This window comes from Phalacrocorax carbo, chromosome 19 (assembly GCF_963921805.1).
Source record: "Phalacrocorax carbo chromosome 19, bPhaCar2.1, whole genome shotgun sequence".
NCBI lineage: Eukaryota > Metazoa > Chordata > Aves > Suliformes > Phalacrocoracidae > Phalacrocorax > Phalacrocorax carbo.
Window position 1 is genome coordinate 3,935,577 of NC_087531.1, and position 23,091 is coordinate 3,958,667.

A 23,091-nucleotide genomic window follows, 5' to 3' on the forward strand; every position below is an offset into this window, starting at 1 on the left:
TTAAAAAACCCTGCAAATGTGTGTTGTTTCCAATTACATATTTACTGAACAGCATTGTCTAAATTCAGCCTAGAAGTGGTGTAAAGGTCTTCTCCTGTTGCTGAGATTGTATGTTCTTTTTCATTATGGATTATTTTCCTTTTTTGAAAAGTTACCTTGCATATCCCTACTCTCTACTGGTGACAAATATTGTTCAATTAAGTATTTAGTTAGTAAATCTTCAGGAACAACATTTACTAAACAAAGTGTTTTATGACTTTTGTTCCTGGGTGGTAAACAGAAGGCTTTGATTCTGCAAGGACCTACATACATGTGCATTTAATTTTCAGCTACTAATAGACCTCACTTGGCTGCCTAGGCTACTCTGGTGTTTGTAGGCCTCTGCTTTTCATTTTTGGTGGGTTTTTTTGGTTTGTTTGTTTGGGTTTTTTTGAAGGTGTGACTACAGTTCATTTAGACGTAGTCAACCTAGCTTTAAAACGGCTAGTTCAGGTATTGTTGAGGTACAGTTGAACTGTTCTTTCACTATGAGTTGTCTTTTAGAGTCTTTATGTAGTTTCTTGGATGGTTTTGCATCCTGCATTGGTCTGTATCAGTACCTGAAGTTTGAAGAAAGCTTGAATAGTTATACTGAAGCTATAATCTCTCATGTCTAAAGCATTGATCTGCTCTAAACAAGTCTTAACGTTGTACTGCAGAAAGTATTTTCAATTTGTAATTTACATTTCCATCCTGAAAAACCTTTCTTAAATTCTTCTTAATTCTATGAATTTTGAATAAGCAATTGATTTTGAAGGGATGAAGTTTAAATTGGAACAGAGTTTTGTTTTATCAAAAATGACAATTAAACAAAAATATGAAAAAATCTTAGTAAATGATATGTGGAAATTCAGTTCCATATACAGTTTTAAAAATAGTGCACAAAAACATTCTTTCTGACTTAACCAAAATCACATTCACTTAGTAGTGACTTAGCAACATCATTTGCTGAAATGGCATATTTATTTTGATTTTAATGGTCATTAGCAGCTCTGAGAACGATGGTATTTTAAAATGGAATTATAACAATGTTTGTTAATGGCATACTAAATTTAACCTTATATTTTATCATTTCAGTTATTCATGGTGGACAATGGAGCAGATGACTGGAGAATAGCTATGACTTATGAGCGTATTTTCTTTATCTGCTTGGAAATGCTTGTATGTGCCATACATCCCATACCTGGGACCTATACATTTACATGGACAGCCCGGCTTGCCTTCTCTTATGCTCCATCCACAACAACAGCTGATGTGGACATTATTTTATCTATACCAATGTTCTTAAGGCTGTATCTTATTGCCAGAGTTATGCTTTTGCATAGCAAACTTTTCACTGATGCATCATCTAGAAGCATTGGAGCGTTAAATAAGATAAACTTCAATACCCGTTTTGTTATGAAGACTTTAATGACAATATGTCCAGGAACTGTACTGTTGGTTTTTAGTATCTCATTATGGATAATTGCTGCGTGGACTGTCCGAGCTTGTGAAAGGTAAGGTGGTTCTGTTTGGTTGGTTGGTTCTGTCTGTCTTGTTTTGCTTCTTTGGTTTTGTATTTGAAGGACCTAAATATTTAATGGAATGGAGCTTCCTGGTCTTTGATATGTTGAGTGCTGGTTGAATTTCACTCTGTCACAGATTGTCAGGAATATTTTGCCTTTTAATCTGAAGGACTTACGTAGAGAAGTTTGTGTCACAACATTTATTGTAGTATTGCAAGTCAATTTCAATGTTTTCATTTAACTTTGCTAAAACACAGTGGAATACCATAAAATGTCTTTTAACAACAGTTGCTGTTGTTAATATTCTGTGCTGATAACAGCTTTCATTTACTGTGTTTGTGAGTTAAATTTATTAAGAGTAATGTAGATAAAATAGCTATGGAAAATTCCAATGGAAAATGTATTTTTTCAATTAGACTTTTATTGTCCTGTTTCTTAAAAAAAATTAAAAAATGTTGTTGGGGAGTTGGCAAGATCAAGAAAGGGTGATGTACTGGTTTTGACTGGGACAGAGTTAATTATCTTTATAGTAGCTCATATGGTGATACATGTTTTGGATTAATGACCAGAATAGTGTTGATAGTACACCAATGTTTTAGCTATTGCTGAACAGTGCTTATGCAGTGTCAGGACCTTCTCTGTTTCTCACTCTGCCCATCCCCAGCCAGGGATGCACAAGAGACTGGGAGGGGACACAGCTGGAACAGCTGACCCCAACTGACCAAAGGGATATTCCATACCGTATGATGTCATACTCAGCAGTAAAAGCTGGGGGAAAGAAGGGGGAAGGGGGGACGTTTGGAGATATGTCTTTATCTTAACCCCTGCATTTTCTCACTTTTACCCTTCCAAGTCTAAGTCTCTTCCCCCCTCCCACTATGAGGGACTGAGTGAGCAGCTGTGTGGTACTTAGTTGCTGGCTAGGGTTCAACCACAACAGAGACAGAGAGGAAGGGGGTGGGGGGGAGAGATATATAAAAACAGAGGGGAAGAGAGATAAATAGGGGATGCAAACGAGATGAAGAGAGATAAAAAGAGAGAAAGAGAGCAACAGAGAAACAAAGGAGAAAGGAAAAGTTAGAAAGAGAAAGGGGAAGAAAGAGTAAAAAGAGGGGGAGAAGGGGGGAGGAGAGAGGTGGGGGAGAGAGAAACAAAAGAGGAACAGAAAAGAGCTACTAAAAGAAAGATAAATAGTTAAAGGGACGGAGAAAGAGAGAGAAAGAGTGCAGGAAAGAGAGTGAGAGTAAGATAGTAAGAGAGAAAGGGAGGGAGAAGTAGTGAGGAAGGGGGGGGGGGAGAGAGTGGACAGACAAACCAAGAGAGACAGAAAAAGCAAGAGTGTGAGAGTGAGGGAGAGAGAAAGCATGAGAAAGCACACAAGAGAAAGCGAGTTGAAGAGACAAAAAGGGGGGGGGAGAGAAATATCAAGCAAGCGAGAGAGAGGAAGTGCAGGGCAAAAGCAAGAGACTGAGCGAGAGAGAAAGCAAGAGAGGAAAAGAGAGAATGTGATGGAGCAAAAGCAAGAAACTGTGTGTAATGCTTTGAATCAGGTGTCCCACCCATCCTGTCAGGGAATTAAACCATTCAGCTAGCCAGGCACCACTAGTAGATTGTTTCATTTGATGCATTAAGTCCTGGAGATGTTGAATGTCATCCTCTACGCTGGCTGATTCATCAGTTGAAGCAACACATGCCTTCAAAATTGGAGCAGCATTTATGGTGTCGAAGAAGGAGATAGTCCAACACCAATCAATTTTGTAATGTTCCTTGGCATACAGCCGTTACCTACTCGGAAAGAATAACAATGAGGAACATTAATATCAAAAGCACTTAGCATAGTATAATTCTGTAATATAGCTGCTGGGGTTGGCACACCAATGAAACATGTCAAGATATCTGCAGCTGTTAATCCTCCCTCAATACAAAAGGCAGATGAGTTAGTTACAATAGAAGCCAGCCAAACACAAGTATTTACATGTTGATCTTGCAGAAATGTATCCAGGGCATGTGCTTGTAGTACAAGACTACAAAGCACAATGAGACAACCTGTGATAAGGGAGGAAAACAGGAGTGTCATCTCCTTCCAGTAACACATACACTGTTGCACCAGCTCCTTCAGCTAATATTACTGCGTGTTTGATAACCTGATGTCGGGTAATTGCCCACACAGACTGAAGAGCTATTTCTTGTGCTTTTTCAGATTGAACTTCAATTCACCGTTGGGTTTGCGACACAAATAACACCTTTTCAGTGCTATCTCCTCTAGATAAGGCACAGGTATTTGTTGAAGATACTTGCAATACAAGAACTCAAGAATCTGATATCAACAGAGGTTGTAAAATAAGAGGAGAAGTTGGGGTGCAGAACCATATGGCATTCTCAAGGGTTAGGAACCTTCATGTCTAGACTAATAGGTTGTGGTCCCACTGTGCAATCCGTTGGTGTAAACAATTCAATTTCCCCTGTAGTTAATATTTTGGGATTGATACCATCTGGAAGAATTTCAATCCTCACCATGTTTTGTACTGGAGAGGTAATACAATCATAGGGTGTTTGATTATGAATATTTCAGCTGTTTAACAAAACTGCTTTAGTGAGATGTGAACTCCAATGTTGTTAAATTTTAGTACTGGTTAGCTTTTTAAATTGTTCCTTCAACATCCCATTCATTCTTTCAGTTCAGCCATTAGCTTGGGGACGGTAGGCAATGTGGAATATCCACCTTGTCCCTAGCCCTTGAGCCCAATCTTGGACACTGAGTTCTTGATTCTTGGAGAAGTAAGAAGAGGGGTCAGCAGAACCACTACCATGGACTTCTGGAGGGCAGACTTTGGCCTGTTCAGGGCACTGGTTGGGAGAGTCCTTTGGGAGGAAGTCCTGAAGGGCAAAGGAGTCCAGGAAGGCTGGGCTTTCTTCAAGAAGGAAGTCTTGAAGGCACAGGAGCAGGCTGTCCCCAAGTACCGCAAGACGAACCAGCAGGGAAGACGACCAGCCTGGCTGAACAGAGAGCTTCTGTTGACACTCAGGAAAAAAAGGAGAGCCTACTGCTTTTGGAAGAAGGGGCAGGTAGCACAAGAAGAGTACAGAGACCTTGTTAGGTCTTGCAGAGAGAAAATTAGGCAAGCAAAAGCCCAGCTAGAACTCAAACTGGCCACTGCTATAAGGGATAATAAAAAATGTTTTTACAAATATATTAACAGAAAGGGAATCTCCATCCTCTATTGGATACAGAGGGGAACATTGCCACTGAGGATGAGCTGGAAGGCAGGGACGGATGGCAGAATAAATCCCCCATAATCCAGGAGGAAGCAGTTTACGACCTGCTGCTACACCTGGACACTGACAAGTCTATGGGGCTGGATGGGATCCACCCGAGAGTACTGAGGGAGCTGATAGAGGAGCTTGCCAAGCCACTCCCCATCATTTACCAGCAGTCCTGGTTAACAGGGGAGGTCCCACATGACTGTAGGCTTCCCAATGTGACACCTAACTACAAGAAGGGCCGGAAGGAGGATCCAGGGAACTACAGGCCTGTCAGCCTGACCTTGGTACTGGTGAAGGTAATGGAGAGGTTCATCTTGAGTGAGCTCACCAACAATGTGCAGGACAACCAGGGGATGAGGCCTAGTCAGCATGGCTTCATGAAAGGCAGGTCCTGCCTGACCAACCTGATCTCCTTCTCTGATGGGGTGACACACCTAGTGGATGAGGGAAAGGCTGTGGATGTTGTCTACCTGGACTTTAGCAAAGCCTTTGACACCATTTCCCAATCATTCTCCTGGAGAAACTGGCTGCTCATGGCTTGGATGGGTGTAATCTTCACTGGATAAAAAACTGGCTGGATGGCCGAGCCCAGAGAGTTGTGGTGAACAGAGCTAAATCCAGTTGGCAGCCAATCATGAGTGGGGTTCCCCAGGGTTCAGTGCTGGGGCCAGTCTTGTTTAACATCTTTATCAATGATCTGAATGAGGGAATCGAGTGTACCCTCAGTAAGTTTGCAGATGACACCAAGTTGGGTGGGAGTGCTGATCTGCTCGAGGGTGGGAAGGCTCTACAGAGGGACCTGGACAGGCTGGATCGATGGGCCAAGGTCAGTTGTATGAGTTTTAACAAGGCCAAGTGCTGGGCCCTGCACTTGGGTCACAAGAACCCCATGCAATGCTGCAGGCTTGGGGAAGAGTGGCTGGAAAGCTGCCTGGCAGAGAAGGACCTGGGGGTACTGGTTGACAGCTGGCTGAATATGAGCCAGCAGTGTGCCCAGGTGGCCAAGGAGGCCAAAAGCATCCTGGCTTGTATCAGGAACAGTGTGGCCAGCTGGACTAGGGAAGTGATTGTGCCCCTGTGCTCGGTACTGGTGAGGCCACACCTTGAATATTGTGTTCGGTTTTGGGCCCCTCACTACAAAAAGGACATTGAGTTGCTGGAATGTGTCCAGAGAAAGGCGACGAAGCTGGTGAAGGGTCTAGAGAGCAGGTCTTATGAGGAGAGGTTGAGGGAACTGGGGTTGTTTAGTCTGGAGAAGAGGAGGCTGAGGGGAGACCTTATTGTTCTCTACAACTACCTGAAAAGAGGTTGTAGTGAGGTGGGTGTTGGTCTCTTCTCCCAGGTCAGTAGTGATAGAACGAGAAGAAATGGCTTCAAGCTGCATCAGGGGAGGTTTAGATTGGATATTAGGAAAAATGTCTACTGAAAGAGTGGTCAAGCATTGGAACAGGCTGCCCAGAGAGGTGGTAGAGTCTCCATCCCTGGAGGTATTTAAAAGACTTATAGATGTGGCACTTCAGGGCATGGTTTAGGAGACGTGGTAGTGTTGGGCTGACAGTTGGACTTGATGATCCTAGAGGTCTTTTCCAACCTTAATGATTCTATGATTATGTGTGCTATAGTGTGTTCCTTGGTCACTTTGTATTTGGTGAGGAGGTCAATATTGATGAATGAGTTGTTCTAATGCTTCAGTTGTGCTATGTTAATTAGCATATTTGGTGGGTTTAGCAAAAAACAATCCTGACACTGTATCCACATCAGTGAATACATATTGCTACCCCCTCGATGGGGGCAGGGGGCCAATGTCAGCCCAGTCATCTGCCACAATCCCTTCAGATGTATACCTGCTGTGGCACAGACATAACCATGGCCACAGATGTTTTGGGGTGTCCTGCTCCCATGTGGACTCATCCACAGGTCACAGTCCCTTCGACTCGAGTTCACACTGGAGTTCCGGCCTGTCCAGTACAGTAGCACAGAAGCAGCAGCAATGCCCTGGCCATCTGCCAGCCCAGGCACCTGGCCATTTCTGTTACCAAAATGTTCGCAGGCACAGGAGAGTAATATGATAAGCAGTACAGCAAGCAGCGAAAGCAAAAAGCAGCCGCTACCGAGCACTAGACTTTAACATACAGTAAGGCAAGCAAGCCCCATAGCAAGCACAGGAGCCTGCCGATTAAATAGCTAAACAGTAATAATGGCTATAAATTCCATGTAGCACGTTCCAATAAAATCTGTTGTTATCTCGAACCCTTCGAGCCCAATGTTGGGTGCCAAAAAGGACTGTCATGGTTTAACCCCAGCTGGCAACTAAGTACCATGCAGCCACTCGCTCACTTCCTGCCCCCCACCCCCACCCCTGTGAGATGGGGAGCAGAATCAGAAGGGTAAAAGTGAGAAAACTCGTGGGTTGAGATAAAGACAGTTTAATAGGTAAAGCAAAAGCCATGCACACAAGCAAAGCAAAAGCCATGCACACAAGCAAAGCAAAAGAAGGAATTAATTCACTACTTCCTATCAGCAGGCAGGTGCGTTCAGCCATCTCCAGGAAAGCAGGGCTCCATCATGTGTAACGGTTACTTGGGAAGATAAACACCATAACTCTGAACATCCCCTCGTTTATTAGCAGTATGCACTACCAACTGCTCTACAGCACCTTGCAGCCCATGGCACTGCTCTGCTTGAGTAGTAATTACTTCTTGCGCATTCGCTTTTGCATCTTGTAAAGGCCCGGCTTCCCTTTCCAACTCTCATTTTACTCCATAATGCCACAACTTCGCAATCAAGAGCTCTAAGACTGGTAACATAACCATCCCAATCTCCCTGCTAATTTGAGAGAAAACTCCAGTGCTGGTTTCCATGGCCATCCATGCATAGCCATTTCAATTGTTGGGGGGGGCAGTAAGCACTGCCCCATCATCTGTTTCAGGCCATGCTTCTGGCAGAGCCAATGTAACCAGGAAAGTGGCTGCAGGGGGTCCAGTGATCAGTACTGGGCCATCCCGGAATAGGGGGAGTCACCATCGTGGCCTCCCCAGTCCCTGACATTTTTCCGGCTGTCGTGGTTTAGCGGCAGCTCAGCCCCACACAGTCGCTCGCTCACTCCCCCACCGGTAGATGGGGGAGAGAATCAGAAGGGTAACGCTCGTGGGTTGGGATAAGAACAGTTTAATAATTAAAATTAAAAGAAAACAACAGTAGAAATGCAATGTAAAGGAGAACAACAAGAGGCACAAAGCCCCGGGGGAGGGGGGGGGGAAGGGAGGGGAGAAGGGGAACGAACCGCCAGAACAAACTGCCCGCGCCGCAGCCGCTCGCCGCCCCGACGCCTCCGCGCTGGCGCTGCAACTGCCCCCCCCTCAATATATTGGTCATGGTGTCACATGGTATGGAATGAACATGCCATTGGCCAGTCGGGGTCAGCCGTCCCCACCATGGCCCTGCCCCTCCCAGCCCCCCCCGCCACGCGGCAGAGCGCGGGAAGCTGGAAAGGTAGCCGACCCCCACAGTGAGGAGAATTAACCCCTTCTCAGCCAAAACCAGCACATTCTCCACCCCTTATTCCATACCATTTACACCATGCCCGGGTCCCATATGATGCAATACAACCTTACCAGCCACCACCCCTCCCCTTCCCATCCTTTAACATAATACACAGACATCATTCCCTTAGTTCATGGACCTTCCCTGTACAATGTCCATTAAAAATGTCCATTGAGTTCTTCCAGTCCATGACTCTGGGCTCCATCTGTTGTATCAGTCTTTCCGGGTGGGAGAGATGGTGTGTGGCGTTGGGTTGCTGCATACCGAGTCAGTCATCGTTCCATCACTGCTGCACGGCTTGTTTCATAGTTGATCTTCCATGGGTTGGGAGGCTCGTACTCTGATATCATTGGTACAACACAGAGGTGACACACAGTATTATATAGGAGTTCACATTGTGCCATGCAGTTCATTGACTGTTTTCACCCAAAATCAAATCCCCTTGAGGCACACATCGGATTTCTCCATCCTCCCGCATCACCCACCAAGTGCACCCAGGTCCTCGAGCAAAAGCAATCCCACCAATGGGTTTGCCTTTGCCGGAGGCAGGAAGAACCCAGACTGTTTTGCCCAGCATACTTTTTTTATGTGCACTACAGGGACTCTATCCCCTTCCACAGTATGTAGGATTTCTGACTGGGCAGGGCCAGCTCGGTTGGCAGATCCCCTCGTGTTGACTAACCACGTGGCTTTTGCTAAATGTGTATCCCAGTGCTTGAATGTTCCACCCCCCATTGCTCTCAGTGTGGCTTTTAACAGTCCACTGTACCGTTCAATTTTCCCAGAGGCGGGTGCGTGATAGGGGATGTGATACACCCACTCAATGCCATGCTCTTTGGCCCAGGAGTCTATGAGGTTATTTTGGAAATGAGTCCCGTTGTCTGACTCAATTCTCTCTGGGGAGCCATGTCGCCACAGGACTTGTTTCTCAAGACCCAGGATAGTGTTCCGGGCAGTGGCGTGGGGGACAGGATATGTTTCCAGCCAGCCAGTCGATGTTTCTACCATTGTAAGCACATGGCGCTTGCCTTGGCGGGTCTGTGGGAGTGTGATATAGTCAATTTGCCAGGCCTCCCCATATTTATATTTCAGCCATCGTCCCCCATACCACAAAGGCTTCACCCGCTTCGCTTGCTTGATTGCAGCACATGTGTCACATTCGTGGATAACCTGTGCAATAACATCCATGGTCAAGTCCACCCCTCGATCACGAGCCCATCTGTATGTTGCATCTCTCCCTTGATGGCCTGAGGTGTCATGGGCCCACCGAGCTAGAAATAGTTCACCCTTATGCTGCCAGTCCAGATCCACCTCAGCCACTTCAATCTTGGCAGCCTGATCTACCTGCTGGTTGTTTCGATGTTCTTCAGTGGCCCAACTCTTGGGGACGTGAGCATCCACATGACGTACCTTTACAACCAGGTTCTCTACCCGGGCAGCAATATCTTGCTACAATGTGGCAGCCCAGATGGGTTTGCCTCTGCGCTGCCAGTTGCTTTGCTTCCATTGCTGCAGCCAGCCCCACAAGGCATTTGCCACCATCCAGGAGTCAGTATAGAGAGAGAGCACTGGCCACTTTTCCCGTTCCACAATGTCTAAGGCCAGCTGGATGGCCTTTACCTCTGCAAACTGGCTCGATTCACCTTCTCCTTCAGCAGTTTCTGCTACTTGTTGTGTAGGAATCCATACAGCAGCCTTCCATCTCCGGTGCTTTCCCACAAGGCGACAGGACCCATCAGTGAACAGGGCGTATTGCTTCTCATTTTCTGGCAGTGTGTTATACAGTGGGGCTTCTTCAGCACGTGTCACCTCCTCCTCTGGTGATAATCCAAAATCTTTGCCTTCTGGCCAGTCCATAATCACTTCCAAGATTCCTGGGCGACTGGGGTTTCCTACTCGAGCCCGCTGGGTAATCAGTGCAACCCATTTACTCCACGTAGCATCAGTTGCATGGTGTGTAGAGGGGATGTTTCCTTTGAACATCCAGCCCAGCACCAGCAGTCAGGGTGCCAGGAGCAACTGTGCTTCAGTACCAACCACTTCTGAAGCAGCTCGAACCCCTTCATATGCTGCCAATATCTCTTTTTCAGTTGGAGTATAGCGGGCTTCGGACCCTCTGTATCCCCGACTCCAAAACCCTAGGGGTTGACCCCGGGTCTCCCCTGGTACTTTCTGCCAGAGGCTACAGGTAGGACCATTCTCCCCAACTGCGGTGTAGAGCACATTTTTTACATCTTGTCCTGCCCGGACTGGCCCAAGAGCTACGGCATGGACTATTTCTCGTTTAATCTGTTCAAAGGCTTGTCGTTGCTCAGGGCCCCATTTAAAATCATTCTTTTTCCGGGTCACTTGATAGAGAGGGCTTACGATCAGGCTGTAATGTGGAATATGCATTCTCCAAAAACCCACAACGCCCAAGAAAGCTTGTGTTTCCTTTTTGCTAGTTGGTGGAGACATGGCTGCTATTTTGTTGATCACATCCATTGGAATATGACAACGACCATCTTGCCATTTGATTCCTAAGAACTGGATCTCTTGTGCAGGTCCCTTGACCTTACTTTGTTTTATGGCAAAACCAGCTTTCAGAAGGATTTGGACTATTTTCTCTCCTTTCTCAAAAACTTCTTCTGCTGTGCTGCCCCACACAATGATGTCATCAATGTACTGAAGGTGTTCTGGAGCTTCTCCCTGTTCCAGTACAGTCTGAATCAGTACATGGCAAATAGTAGGACTGTGTTTCCACCCCTGGGGCAGTCGATTCCAGGTATACTGGACGCCCCTCCATGTGAAAGCAAACTGTGGCCTGCACTCTGCTGCCAGAGGGATTGAGAAGAATGCATTAGCAATATCAGTTGTGGCATACCACTTGGCTGCCTTTTACTCCAGTTCGTACTGAAGTTCTAGCATGTCTGGCACAGCAGCACTCAACGGTGGAGTGACTTCATTCAGGCCACGATAGTCTACTGTTAGTCTCCACTCTCCATTAGACTTCCGGACTGGCCATATGGGACTGTTAAAGGGTGAGTGGGACTTACTGATGACTCCTTGGCTCCTCAGTTGGTGAATGAGTTTATGGATGGGGATCAGAGAGTCTCTGTTGGTGCGATATTGCCGCCGGTGCACTGTTGTGGTGGCGATGGGCACCTGTTGTTCTTTGACCTTCAGCAACCCCACCACAGAAGGGTCCTTTGAGAGACCGGGCAAGGTAGACAGCTGTTCAGTTTCCTCCGTCTCCAAGGCAGCTACACCAAAAGCCCACTTGTAACCTTTTGGGTCCTTGAAATACCCTTTCCTGAGGTAGTCTATGCCAAGGATGCATGGAGCCTCTGGGCCAGTCACAATGGGGTGCTTCTGCCACTCATTGCCAGTTAGGCACACTTCGGCCTCCAATACAGTTAGCTCTTGGGATCCCCCTGTCACTCCAGCAATGCTGATGGGTTCTGCCCCTATATAGTTTGATGGCATTAAGGTGCACTGTGCGCCGGTGTCCACTAAAGCTTTGTACTCCTGTGGGTCGGACGTGCCAGGCCATCGGATCCACACAGTCCTGTAAGCCCGGTTATCCCTTTCCTCCACCTGGCTGGAGGCAGGGCCCCTCTAGTCCTGATCATGGCAGTCACAACTCACTTCCTGTAAATGTGAATCAGGAGTCCCTCTATTACACTTAGAAATAAAATCTGCGCTTCTACTCCTCTGTCTGGGGACTTGCTTGCTGGAAACTGGAGCAGCAGCTTTCCTGGAAGAGCCTCCCTGAGTGACTGTTCTTCCTTGCAGTTCATACACTCGTGCCTGTAGGGTCGAGGTAGGCTTGCCATCCCACCTCATCATGTCCTCTCCGTGGTCACGCAGGTAGAACCATAGGGTGGCCCGTGGTGTGTATCCCCTTCTTTGAGCCAAAGGACGCTTATTCCTAACAGCTGAGACACTGCTCTGTCGAGGTGGGGAGTAGGACAGATCTTCTTTGAGTTGCTGGACCTCTTGGGAGAGTTTCTCCACAGCAGAGACAAGCGAGGAAGAGATATTTGTGTCGTAATCTCGGAGTCTATCAATCACCTCTGCCACCGTTGGTGTCTCGTCATCTTTCCAGGACATCACTGCCAATGAGTTTGCATGTGAGGATGGTGCGCTCCGTACAAACTTCCACCACATGGGTCGTGTGCACTCGGCTTCATCTGGATCTTTGGATGACCCTTGATCGTCCAGGTCACCATAAATCACCTCAAACACAGCTAATTCCCTTAGATACTGGATGCCTTTCTCCATAGTTGTCCATTTTCCTGGGCGATATGTAACATCTTCTTTAAAGGGATACCTTTCCTTCACTCCAGACAGGAGTCGCCTCCAGAGGCTGAGGGCTTGTGGTTTTTTTCCAATTGCTTTGTCAACGCCCCCTTCCCCAGAAAGGGACCCCAGTTGTTTGGCTTCTTTTCCCTCTAGTTCCAGGCTACTGGCCCCATTATCCCAGCATCGGAGCAGCCAGGTGACAATGTGCTCACCTGAATGACGGCTATAATCTTTTCGCATATCTCGCAACTCGCTTAAGGACAGGGATCGGGTGGTCTCTATTTCATTTATTACTTCTCCCTCCTCTCCCCGCGATGGCCCTGGTTCTTCATCATCCCGTTCTAAACGAGGTGATGTCCGCTTCCAATATTTGTCTTGTGTATGGGGGTGACTGATACTGGTACGGGTTTATTTTCTGAGCTAGCTCCGGTACTTGTTGTGGGGGTTTGAGTGGCTGCAGTGCCTGTTGTCAGGGCTGGATTGTCTGCAGTGCCAGTCACTTTGCATTTCAATCCAGAGACATTCTCTTCCCCCTGGGGGCACTGAATACTGTTGAGCAGGGCTCAGTAGGCTTGGGCCAGGTCCCAGCATGTTGCAGTGGTCTGTGTCTCTCTGGAGTTCCCAGCATAACAACATACTTTCTCCAAATATTCTACTAGTTTTTTAGGATTCTGCACTTGTTCGGGGGTGAAACTCCAAAACACTGGGGGTGCCCACTGCCCTAGGTATTTGCCCATGCTATCCCACATGCCCTGCCACTCCTAACTATCAAGCCTCGGGGCAGATTTCTGGGTGATATTCTTAAATTGCTTAGTCAAAACCAAAACAACATGCCTAAAAACTAACAATAAGTGCACCTTAACCACCCAAGGATGTTCAAGATACAAAGACATTGTTGTAACAAAGGCACAGACATCATAGAACAAAGTTGCAAAGGTATTATTCTGTATTTCCTCCATATAAAAATCTCTCAGAGGAGGAGATATAATTGCTAATTGCCTCAACAAGGTGGTATCCGAAGTACAGTAACGGTTTCGGCAAAAACCCCAAATACCAGATAAAGCTGAAAACGAGTGTTTGTATAACAAATCTTGTAGGCAAAACATTACTAATCACAGCAGAACACAGCAGACTAAACAAACCAACACCGATTTTTAACACCAACTGCAAAAAGGACAACATGGTGCTGTGACCAGCAGCTGTTGTTATCTCCAACCCCTGAGCCCCACGTTGGGCGCCAAAAAGACTGTCGTGGTTTAGCGGCAGCTCAGCCCCACACAGTCGCTCGCTCACTCCCCCACCGGTAGATGGGGGAGAGAATCAGAAGGGTAACGCTCGTGGGTTGGGATAAGAACAGTTTAAGAATTAAAATTAAAAGAAAACAACAGTAGAAATGCAATGTAAAGGAGAACAACGAGAGGCACAAAGCCCCGGGGGAGGGGGGGGGGAAGGGAGGGGAGAAGGGGAACGAACCGCCAGAACAAACTGCCCGCGCCGCAGCCGCTCGCCACCCGCTGACCCACCTCCGCGCCGCCTCCGCGCTGGCGCTGCAACTGCCCCCCCTCAATATATTGGTCATGGTGTCACATGGTATGGAATGAACCTGCCATTGGCCAGTCGGGGTCAGCCGCCCCCACCATGGCCCTGCCCCTCCCAGTCCCCCCTGCCACGCGGCAGAGCGCGGGAAGCTGGAAAGGTAGCCGACCCCCACAGTGAGGAGAATTAACCCCTTCTCAGCCAAAACCAGCACACCGGCCATGGCATGGCTGTTCCTGGATCCTGCTGACTCTGCTAAACGTGTGGGTCAGCACAGGCAGCGTGCAGGAACAACTACAAAACCATGGATGAAATGTAAATAGTAAATTTATTTTCATTGCATTGCTAACCAGGGGATCCCTGAAGCAGCACCCAGGGAAGAGGCACACAAGTGGAAATGCAGGCACTGCTGTGTTTTTATTCCATGCTGGAGGATCACCAAGCCTGCTGTTTTCACCTGTTTATCACAGATTCGTGCAGGTGTAGTTTACCACTGTGCTTTGATCTTTCCCACAGCAGGGCAGGAATCTCAAGCATGTTCGATAGGGTGCCTCTGTCACAGGCCTACATTATATAAACACAGATGTTCTACTTGTCAAGCACAGAAGGATAAACAACAGTTAGAATGATATATATTTTTTTCTACACCCCAGCTGCAAGTCACTTCAGCGTGTTTACAATCCTTCTTGCCAATCTTCTGTTATTATCCCACACCGTGTGAAAGCAAGAGCAAAAACTAGAGGAAGAGAGAGTGAGAAAGAAAGCGAGACAGGAAGAGGCAGCAAAAGATCCTCCCTGAGTGACTGTTCTTCCTTGCAGTTCATGTACTCGTGCCTCTAGGGTCAAGGCAGGCTCGCCATCCCACCTCATCATGTCCTCTCCATGGTCACACAGGTAGAACCATAGGGTGGCCCGTGGTGTGTATCCTCTCCTTTGAGCCAAAGGACGCTTATTCCTAACAGCTGAGACACTACGCTCTAGAGGTGGGGAGAAGGACATATCTTCTTTGAGTAGCTGGACCCCTTGGGATAGTTTCTCCACAGCAGAGACTAGTGAGGAAGAGATTTGTTTCGTAATCCCAGAGTCTATCAATCACCTCCGTCACCGTCGCTGTCTCGTCACCTTTCCAGGACATTTCTGCCAATGAGTTTCCATGCAAAGATAGTGTGCTCCGTACAAACTTCCACCACATGGGTCATGTGCACTAGGCTTCATCTGGATCTTTGGATGACCGTTGATCGTCCAGGTCACCATAAATCACCTCAAACACAGCTAATTCCCTTAGATACTGGATCCCTTTCTCCAGGGTTGTCCATTTTCCTGGGCGATATGTAACATCTTCTTTAAAGGGATACCTTTCCTTCACTCTGTACAGGAGTCACCTCTAGAGGCTGAGGGCTTGTGTTCTTTTCCCAACTGCTTTGTCAACGCCCCCTTCCCCAGAAAGGGATCCCAGTTGTTTGGCTTCTTTTCCCTCTAGTTCCAGGCTACTGGCCCCATTATCCCAGCATTGGAGCAGCCAGGTGACAATGTGCTCACCTGAACAACGGCTGAAATCTTTCCGCATATCTCACAACTCTCTCAAGGACAGGGATCGGGTGGTCTCTATTTCATTTATGACTTCTTCCTCCTCTCCCCGTGACAGCCCTGCTTTTTCATCATCCTGTTCTAAATGAGTTGACGTCCGCTTCCAGTATTTCGTCTTGTGTATGGGGGTGACTGATACTGGTACAGGTTGATTCTCTGAGCCAGCTCCAGTACTTGTTGTGGGGGTTTGAGTGGCCACAGTACCTGTCACTTTGCCTTTCAATCCAGAGACCTTCTCTTCCCCTTGGGAGCACCGAATACTGTTGAGCAGGGCTCAGTAGGCATGGGCCAGGTCCCAGCATGTTGCAGTTATCTGTGTCTCTCTGGAGTTCCCAGCATAACAACATACTTTCTCCAAATATTCTACTAGTTTTTTAGGATTCTGCACTTGTTCGGGGGTGAAACTCCAAAACACTGGGGGTGCCCACTGCCCTAGGTATTTGCCCATGCTATCCCACATGCCCTGCCACTCCTAACTATCAAGCCTCGGGGCAGATTTCTGGGTGATATTCTTAAATTGCTTAGTCAAAACCGAAACAACCTGCCCAAAAACTAACAATAAGTGCACCTTAACCACCCAAGGATGTTCAAGATACAAAAAGGTTGTTGTAATAGAGGCAGAGACATCATAGAACAATGTTGCAAAGGTACTATTCTGTTTTTCCTCCATGTAAAGTCTCTCCGAGGAGAAGGCATAATTGCTAATTGCCTCAACAAGGTGGTATCCAAAGTACAGTAACAGTTTCAGGAAAAACCCCAAATACCAGATAAAGCTGAAAACGAGTGTTTGCATAACAGATCTCATCAGGAAAACATTACTAATCAGAGCAGAACACAGCAGACTAAACAAACCAACACCAATCTTTAACACCAACTGCAAAAAGGACAACACGGTGCTGTGACCATCAGCTGTTATTATCTCCAACCCTCAAGCTCCACGTTGGGCACCAAAAAGACTGTCGTGGTTTAGCCGGCAGCTCAGCCCTGCACAGTCGCTCGCTCACTCCCCCACCGGTAGATGGGGGAGAGAATCAGAAGGGTAAAGCTCATGGGTTGGGATAAGAACATTTTAGTAATTAAAATTAAAAGAAACAATAACAAAAATGCAATGTGAAGGAGAACAACTAGAGGCACAAAACCCCGGGGGGGGGGGGGGGGGGGGGGGCGTAATCAACTGCTGAAACAAAGTGCACACAACACAGTTGCTCACCACCTAGCAACCCAATGCCACACCTTCCTTAGTTGTAAACTGCCCCCCCTTAATATACTGGTCATGGTGTCACATGGTATGGAATGAACATGCCATTGGCCAGTCGGGGTCAGCCACCCCAGCCTTGGCCGTGCCTCTCCCAGCCTCCCACCCCCACGGGAGAGCAAAGGAAGCTGGAAAGGTAGCCAGCCCTCCATGGTGAGGAGAATTAACCCCTTCTCAGCCAAAACCAGCACATCTGTGATTAACTGGCAAAAATTAAATTAATATTCCCCAAGTTGAGTCTGTTTTGCTCATGATGGTAATTCCTGAGTGATCTCCCTGTCCTCATCTTGACCCACGAGCTTTTTGTTATATTTTCTCCCCCGTGTCCTGCTGAGGAGGGGAGTAATAGAGTGGCTTGGTGGGCACCTGGTGACCTGCCAAGGTCAGCCCACCACAGGTGTGCATGAATAGCAATTTATAATCATCTTGGTGTGTTTATCAGAGAGACAAGGAGAAATGTCTGACAGTTACTTTGAACTAAAATAACTCTTTGGTTTTTTAAATTTCTTTGTAAAGACTTATTTTTTCCCATAAATACACTAAATATTTACAATTTACTTTGACTTGCAGAAGATTATAGAATGTAGTCTGTGAACTGCAGAAGGTGAAATTACCTGTATGCTGTCTTTGAAAAAAATGCAATGTATTGTAATACATAAACAAGAAATGACAGAATGATTAAAGATAAAGTGTTAAGACAGAAGGTTTGTTGGTGTACGTGTTCAACATAAGGATTTTATGTGAAAGAGAGAAGAAAAATATCAGTCCCATTGCAGCTTGATGCTGTTGGAGGGGAGAGGAGGATGTTGACCAAACACTTGTTTGGGCTTGTTTTCTGCTTCCACCTCCCTATTTGGACTGGCATAGGACATGAGATTTAAAGAGGATAAGCAGCTCTCTCTTTCCAACTCTGGAGAAGAGCATAGAAGAACATGGAAAGTATTTTGGTTAATAATCAGTGGTGTCAGAAAGTTCAATGGCTTCTTTTCAAATTTAATATTTGGCTACGGTACATCTCCGAGAGAAGCTTAAACATGATTATAAAACATTGCATGCCAACTCCTGGGTTTGCAGTGGGGTTGTGGTAGGAGAATGTGGAGTTTACACTATTGCAGGTGCTGTTTGGCAAGTGCACCGTCCATTTGCTGCTATAGACTTGCTTCTGGTAGTTACCAAGGGATGATGTTAATCTGCGTTCCTTTTCTTTCAGTCAGACACATTCTCTGTTAGTACTGAATAACCTAAATTTATCAGTTTTGTAGTCACTTAGTTTAACTGACTTAACCTGAGAGTTATCCAAAATGTTTTCCTTTGTGACCTAAGTGTCAACCAGGGGCTAGGCTGCGTATTTCTGAGTCTCCAGGAGCATATGTGGGAAATGAAATTGCAAATTATTTACATGAAGTAATGGTCTTCTAATAAAAACTAAGTTCTGTCTTACCTGTGTTTCAGAAAGAAATGACCTGCTGTTCTAATTTCTTGAGTTAAAGGTGATCTTTTATGTTATCCTGTATTTTGAAGAATGCATTAGATAATAGTCTGAAAATCTTCCCACAATCCGTAATTGTAGAGATGCAACATTATTTGAAATTGAATAGTGAGATTTCAGATCAAATATTTGTGCCCAAATGTCTTTTTCTTTTTACTTTATTTTTAATCATTCATCCTTTCAGAAAATCATCATACACCTTCAGACTAATGAGCTTCTAAAATTGTATCCTTGCCTGTTTAAACTTTGATGTGAAAGTGGAATCTTTTGCAGTTAATTCTTTCCAAGGCATTCAAAATATGATGTTACATTTAGTTAATTTAACACCAAAGAGGCTTTTCAGCTCAGTAATACTTGCAGCATTAATTGTCTTCCTTTTCCAAGCACACCAGCATTTGACAAAAGTTTTGCTTGATAATTCTTGATAATACTGCGTTTAGAGTGGTATTTTCTCTAATGGTTACATCTCCTTGCAAGCAGATGGCATTGATTGCCATCTCCTTGTTTTGTGTGTTGGGAGGCAGAAGACCTGCTGATGCAATCAGTGTACCTTCACTGATTGTATTTCTGAAGGCAAGGCATGCGATGTCTCTTGATTTTTAGAAAATGAGATCTTGCACAGACATTAAGTCAAGAAGCAGATGCTGTGGCATGATGTTCCAGTGTCCATTGGAGACACAACAATCTGCACCAGGAACTGCACAGTAGAGCAGTTCATTTTCATTTTCTTCAGAAGGAAAATAAAAAATGTAGACTCAAAGACTGTTAGTATGGTTTTAATAGGATCAACCCTAATAGAATCATAGAATTATAGAATGGTTTGGGTTGGAAGGGACCTTTAGAGGTCATCTAGTCCAACCCTGCTGCAGTGAGCAGGAACATCTTTAACTAGATCAGGTTGCTCAGAGCCCTGTCCAACCTGACCTTGAATGTTTCTAGGGATTTGGCCGCCACAACCTCTCTGGGCAACCCATTCCAGTGTTTCACCACCCTCATAGTAAAACATTTTTTCCTTATATCCAGTCTGAATCTACCCTCCTTTAGTTTGAAACAATTACCCCTTGCTCCGGCCCTCGGATCATTTTTGTGGCCCTCCTCTGGACCCGCTCCAACAGGTCCATGTCCTTCTTGTGCTGAGGGCTCCAGAGCTGGACGCAGTACTCTAGGTGGGGTCTCACCAGAGCAGAGTAGAGGGGCAGAATCACCTCCCTCGACCTGCTGGCCATGCTTCTTTTGATACAGCCCAGGATACGGCTGGCCTTTTGGGCTGCAAGCGCACACTGTTGGCTCATGTCCAGCCTTTCATTCACCAGTACCCCCAAGTCCTTCTCTGCAGGGCTGCTCTCAATCTCTTCATCCCCCAGCCTGTATTGATACCGGGGGGTGCCCCGACCCAGGTGCAGGACCTTGCACTTGGCCTTGTTGAACCTCATGAGGTTCTCACAGGCCCACCTCTCCAGCTTGTCCAGGTCTCCCTGAATGACATCCCATCCTTCTGGTGTGTCAACTGCACCACTCAGCTTGGTGTCATCTGCAAACTTGCTGAGGGTGCACTTGATCCCACTATGTAATTGATGAAGATATTAAACAGTACCAGTCCCAGTACAGACCCCTGAGGGACACCACTCGTCACCGGTCTCCATCTGGACATCGAGCCATTGACCACTACCCTCTGGATGCAACTATCCAACCAATTCCTTATCCACCGAACAGTCCACCGATCAAATCCATATCTCTCCAGTTTAGAGAGAAGGATGCTGTGGGGGACCGTGTCAAAGGCCTTACAGAAGTCCAGATAGATGACATCTGCAGCTCTTCCCTTGTCCACTGATGTAGTCACTCCGTCATAGAAGGCCACTAGTTTGGTCAGGCAGGACTTGCCCTTGGTGAAGCCATGATGGCTGCCTTGCATCACCTCCCTGTTCTCCATGTGCCTTAGCATAGCTTCTTGGAGGATCTGTTCCGTGATCTTCCCAGGCACAAAGGTGAGGCTGACAGGTCAGTAGTTCCCTGGGTCCTCCTTTCTACCCTTTGTAAAGATGGGCACAATGTTTCCCTTTTTCCAGTTTCTGACCATCACAGAAGCTTACTGTGAAGTATTTTTCTAGCCTTCTCATCAGTGCAATGAATAGAACAGAATCAAAAAAGGGAGAACACATTTTAAAAAATATCAACAGCCTCATGCTGTTTAATGCATAAAAATGCTTTCTTTGCTTAATTTGCTTTATAGCAATATATAGTTATGTTTTTATACTTCCTTATATTTCATAAAATTAAATATACCAATTGTCCCCCATATATTAGTAACATCTGGCATAACTTTTGGATGACTCTCAAGTACACACTTCATGTTTGGAATTGTCTTTATAAACATTCAGTAAAATATATCTAGTTTCAAGCAGTGTGACTTATGGAAGCATTAAACTAAATATAACCTTTCATCTTTTCATAAAAGACATTAAAATATATTCAAGGAGCAAGTATAGTTTGCATTGATTTAAGAGAAATACATGGCTCTATGTTGTGGTTCAGCCTCAGTTGGCAACTAAACACCATGCAGCCGCTCGCTCACTCCCCCCCACCCCGTGGGATGGGGAAGAGAATTCGGAAGAGCAAAAGAACTTGTGGGTTGAGATAAGCACAGTTTAATGACGGAAAACCAGCGGGAGACAGGCACCATCCGATGATGATCATCAAGTCTCGTTTATTGGCAATTAGCAAATATCTTTTATACCGTTCGTAAATTAGCTCATACCTATTTGCAAAAGCATAGCTCATCCTTGGCTGGGAGGTAGATGCCAACTCCTCCCATGCTTATCTCTTGTGTTCAGCCTTGCAAGTAGCAGTTACTTGTTTCTCACACTCCTTTACCGGTCAACAACAGCTGGGCTCACACTCCCTTGTAAAACACCAGCTGGCCTCATATTCCTCTGTCGACCAACAGCTGGGCCCAAGGTTGCTCTAACTCTGAGCCTGCTTTCTACTTCAATGCCCGCTTTCTGCTAGCCGTTCCCGGGCTAGAGTCTCCCACATTTCCCCCGTTTTTACTTTGCACGACATAAGCTTGGTTAACAATTTTCATTAAAAGGGTTCTAATACAAGAAAACACACAGCTCAAGCAAAGCAGTACTACAACTATTATGATTAGTAACAACAACCCTGACTGTAACACACTTTTGAGCCATCCACGCACCCCCAACCAGCCCCCCAAGGCCTCCAGACCAAAGAGGCCAGTATCTTGTTGCCCCTTCTGGGTGTGTTCTATGAGGTCCTGGATTTCCTTATGAATAGATCGAGAGTGGTCAGCCAGATCCATACAACACATTCCCTCAAAATCTTCACAGCCATGCCCGTGGGCCAGTAAAAGGAAATCTATTGCGGCTCTATTTTGTAACACGGCATGCTGCACTGTGGATAGATCCTCAGATACCTCTGAGAGGACTCTACTTGTGCCATTGGCTTGTTTCAGCACCCAGCATGCGAGACTCTCAAGATTTTTATGAGCTCGAGCCGCGGAGACCCCTGGTGTAAAGAGGGATGCGAAAAAGACTTCCCATCTATTCCATAGGCTGACTCCGTCACTGCACTCTGACGTTAGCGACTGAGACGTACCTCTTTTAAACCGATACCTATGGGTTGCGTTGGGGTGGTGGTGCGGTGCGCCGAAACTAAGTTGGCCTACCGTGCATGGCCCCCCTCGAGGGTAGGAGGGAATGCCTGCCCAGGCACGGTTGCCACAAATTAAGAAGAACCCCTTGGGAAGGCGCCTGGGCCACATCGTGCCCGGGGCCGAGTGGGTCTTGTTGCAGGCCAGTCGCTGGCACCAAACCGTTTCCCAGAGACTGAGGTCCCCTAATGGTGTAACGTTAGTGGGGGGTGAGATAGTGACGTGGCGCCCCTCCCTCTGATCCCCGGTCCAATTGGACAGGCCGATGTAAACACAGCTAGTAGCATTAAGAGAGCCCACAAGGGCAAGCTCCTGTGGTTCTGGGCCCACGGGGAGTACATCATCCCAGATGTCATACTCAGCAAACACCGAAGGGGCGTCACGCCACTTAAAGGGACACTTCCGAGTTATGTTATGCTGCTGTCGCAGCTCCGCTACGGACTGAGTAAAAGTCATAAAGGTTGCATTACTTAAAGGCACCCCAATAAGACATGTGATAAATGGGGAGTCGGGCGTTGCTAGGCTGGCACAAAAGCTAGTTGTATTCAATGATCTAGCTAGCGTGACCCAGATATTTTCTCGTGGGTCAAAAACGTTAGGCACAAGGGCAGTGCTACATACACTTAAAAGGGCTAATACCCATAATTTCTGTTCAGCAGAGCTCATTATCAGTCCGCCTTGTATTCTCGGTCGAAACCAGACCAAACCTCGGGCGCTATGCACCCTCTGGGACCTTTGTTCCTCCTGGACCGTGGTTATTCACTGGTGAGTGCTGCACAGCGCTCCTCTGGGTTCCTTCCGCTGATCCCAGCCGTTCGGGTGCCGCTTCGGCTGGTGCCGCGGTGGGCAACTGTTCTGCGTCGCGCTGTGTGGGGGAGGTGGCGGGTCTGGCACATCTAGCTGGAATCCATTGCGGCCCTGT

At 46.6% G+C, this 23,091-nt stretch overlaps 1 protein-coding gene across 2 annotated transcripts in view; it reads left to right on the forward strand.

Moving 5' to 3' along the window:
• LOC135316326 (small conductance calcium-activated potassium channel protein 2) overlaps window positions 1–23,091 on the forward strand; it is a 91,969-nt gene that overhangs the window by 14,829 nt on the left and 54,049 nt on the right. For both annotated transcript variants that reach the window (XM_064469497.1, XM_064469496.1), the window contains one exon: window positions 1,117–1,535. In XM_064469497.1, coding sequence (XP_064325567.1) covers window positions 1,117–1,535 — 419 coding nt within the window. The remainder of the gene's footprint in view (window positions 1–1,116; window positions 1,536–23,091) is intronic.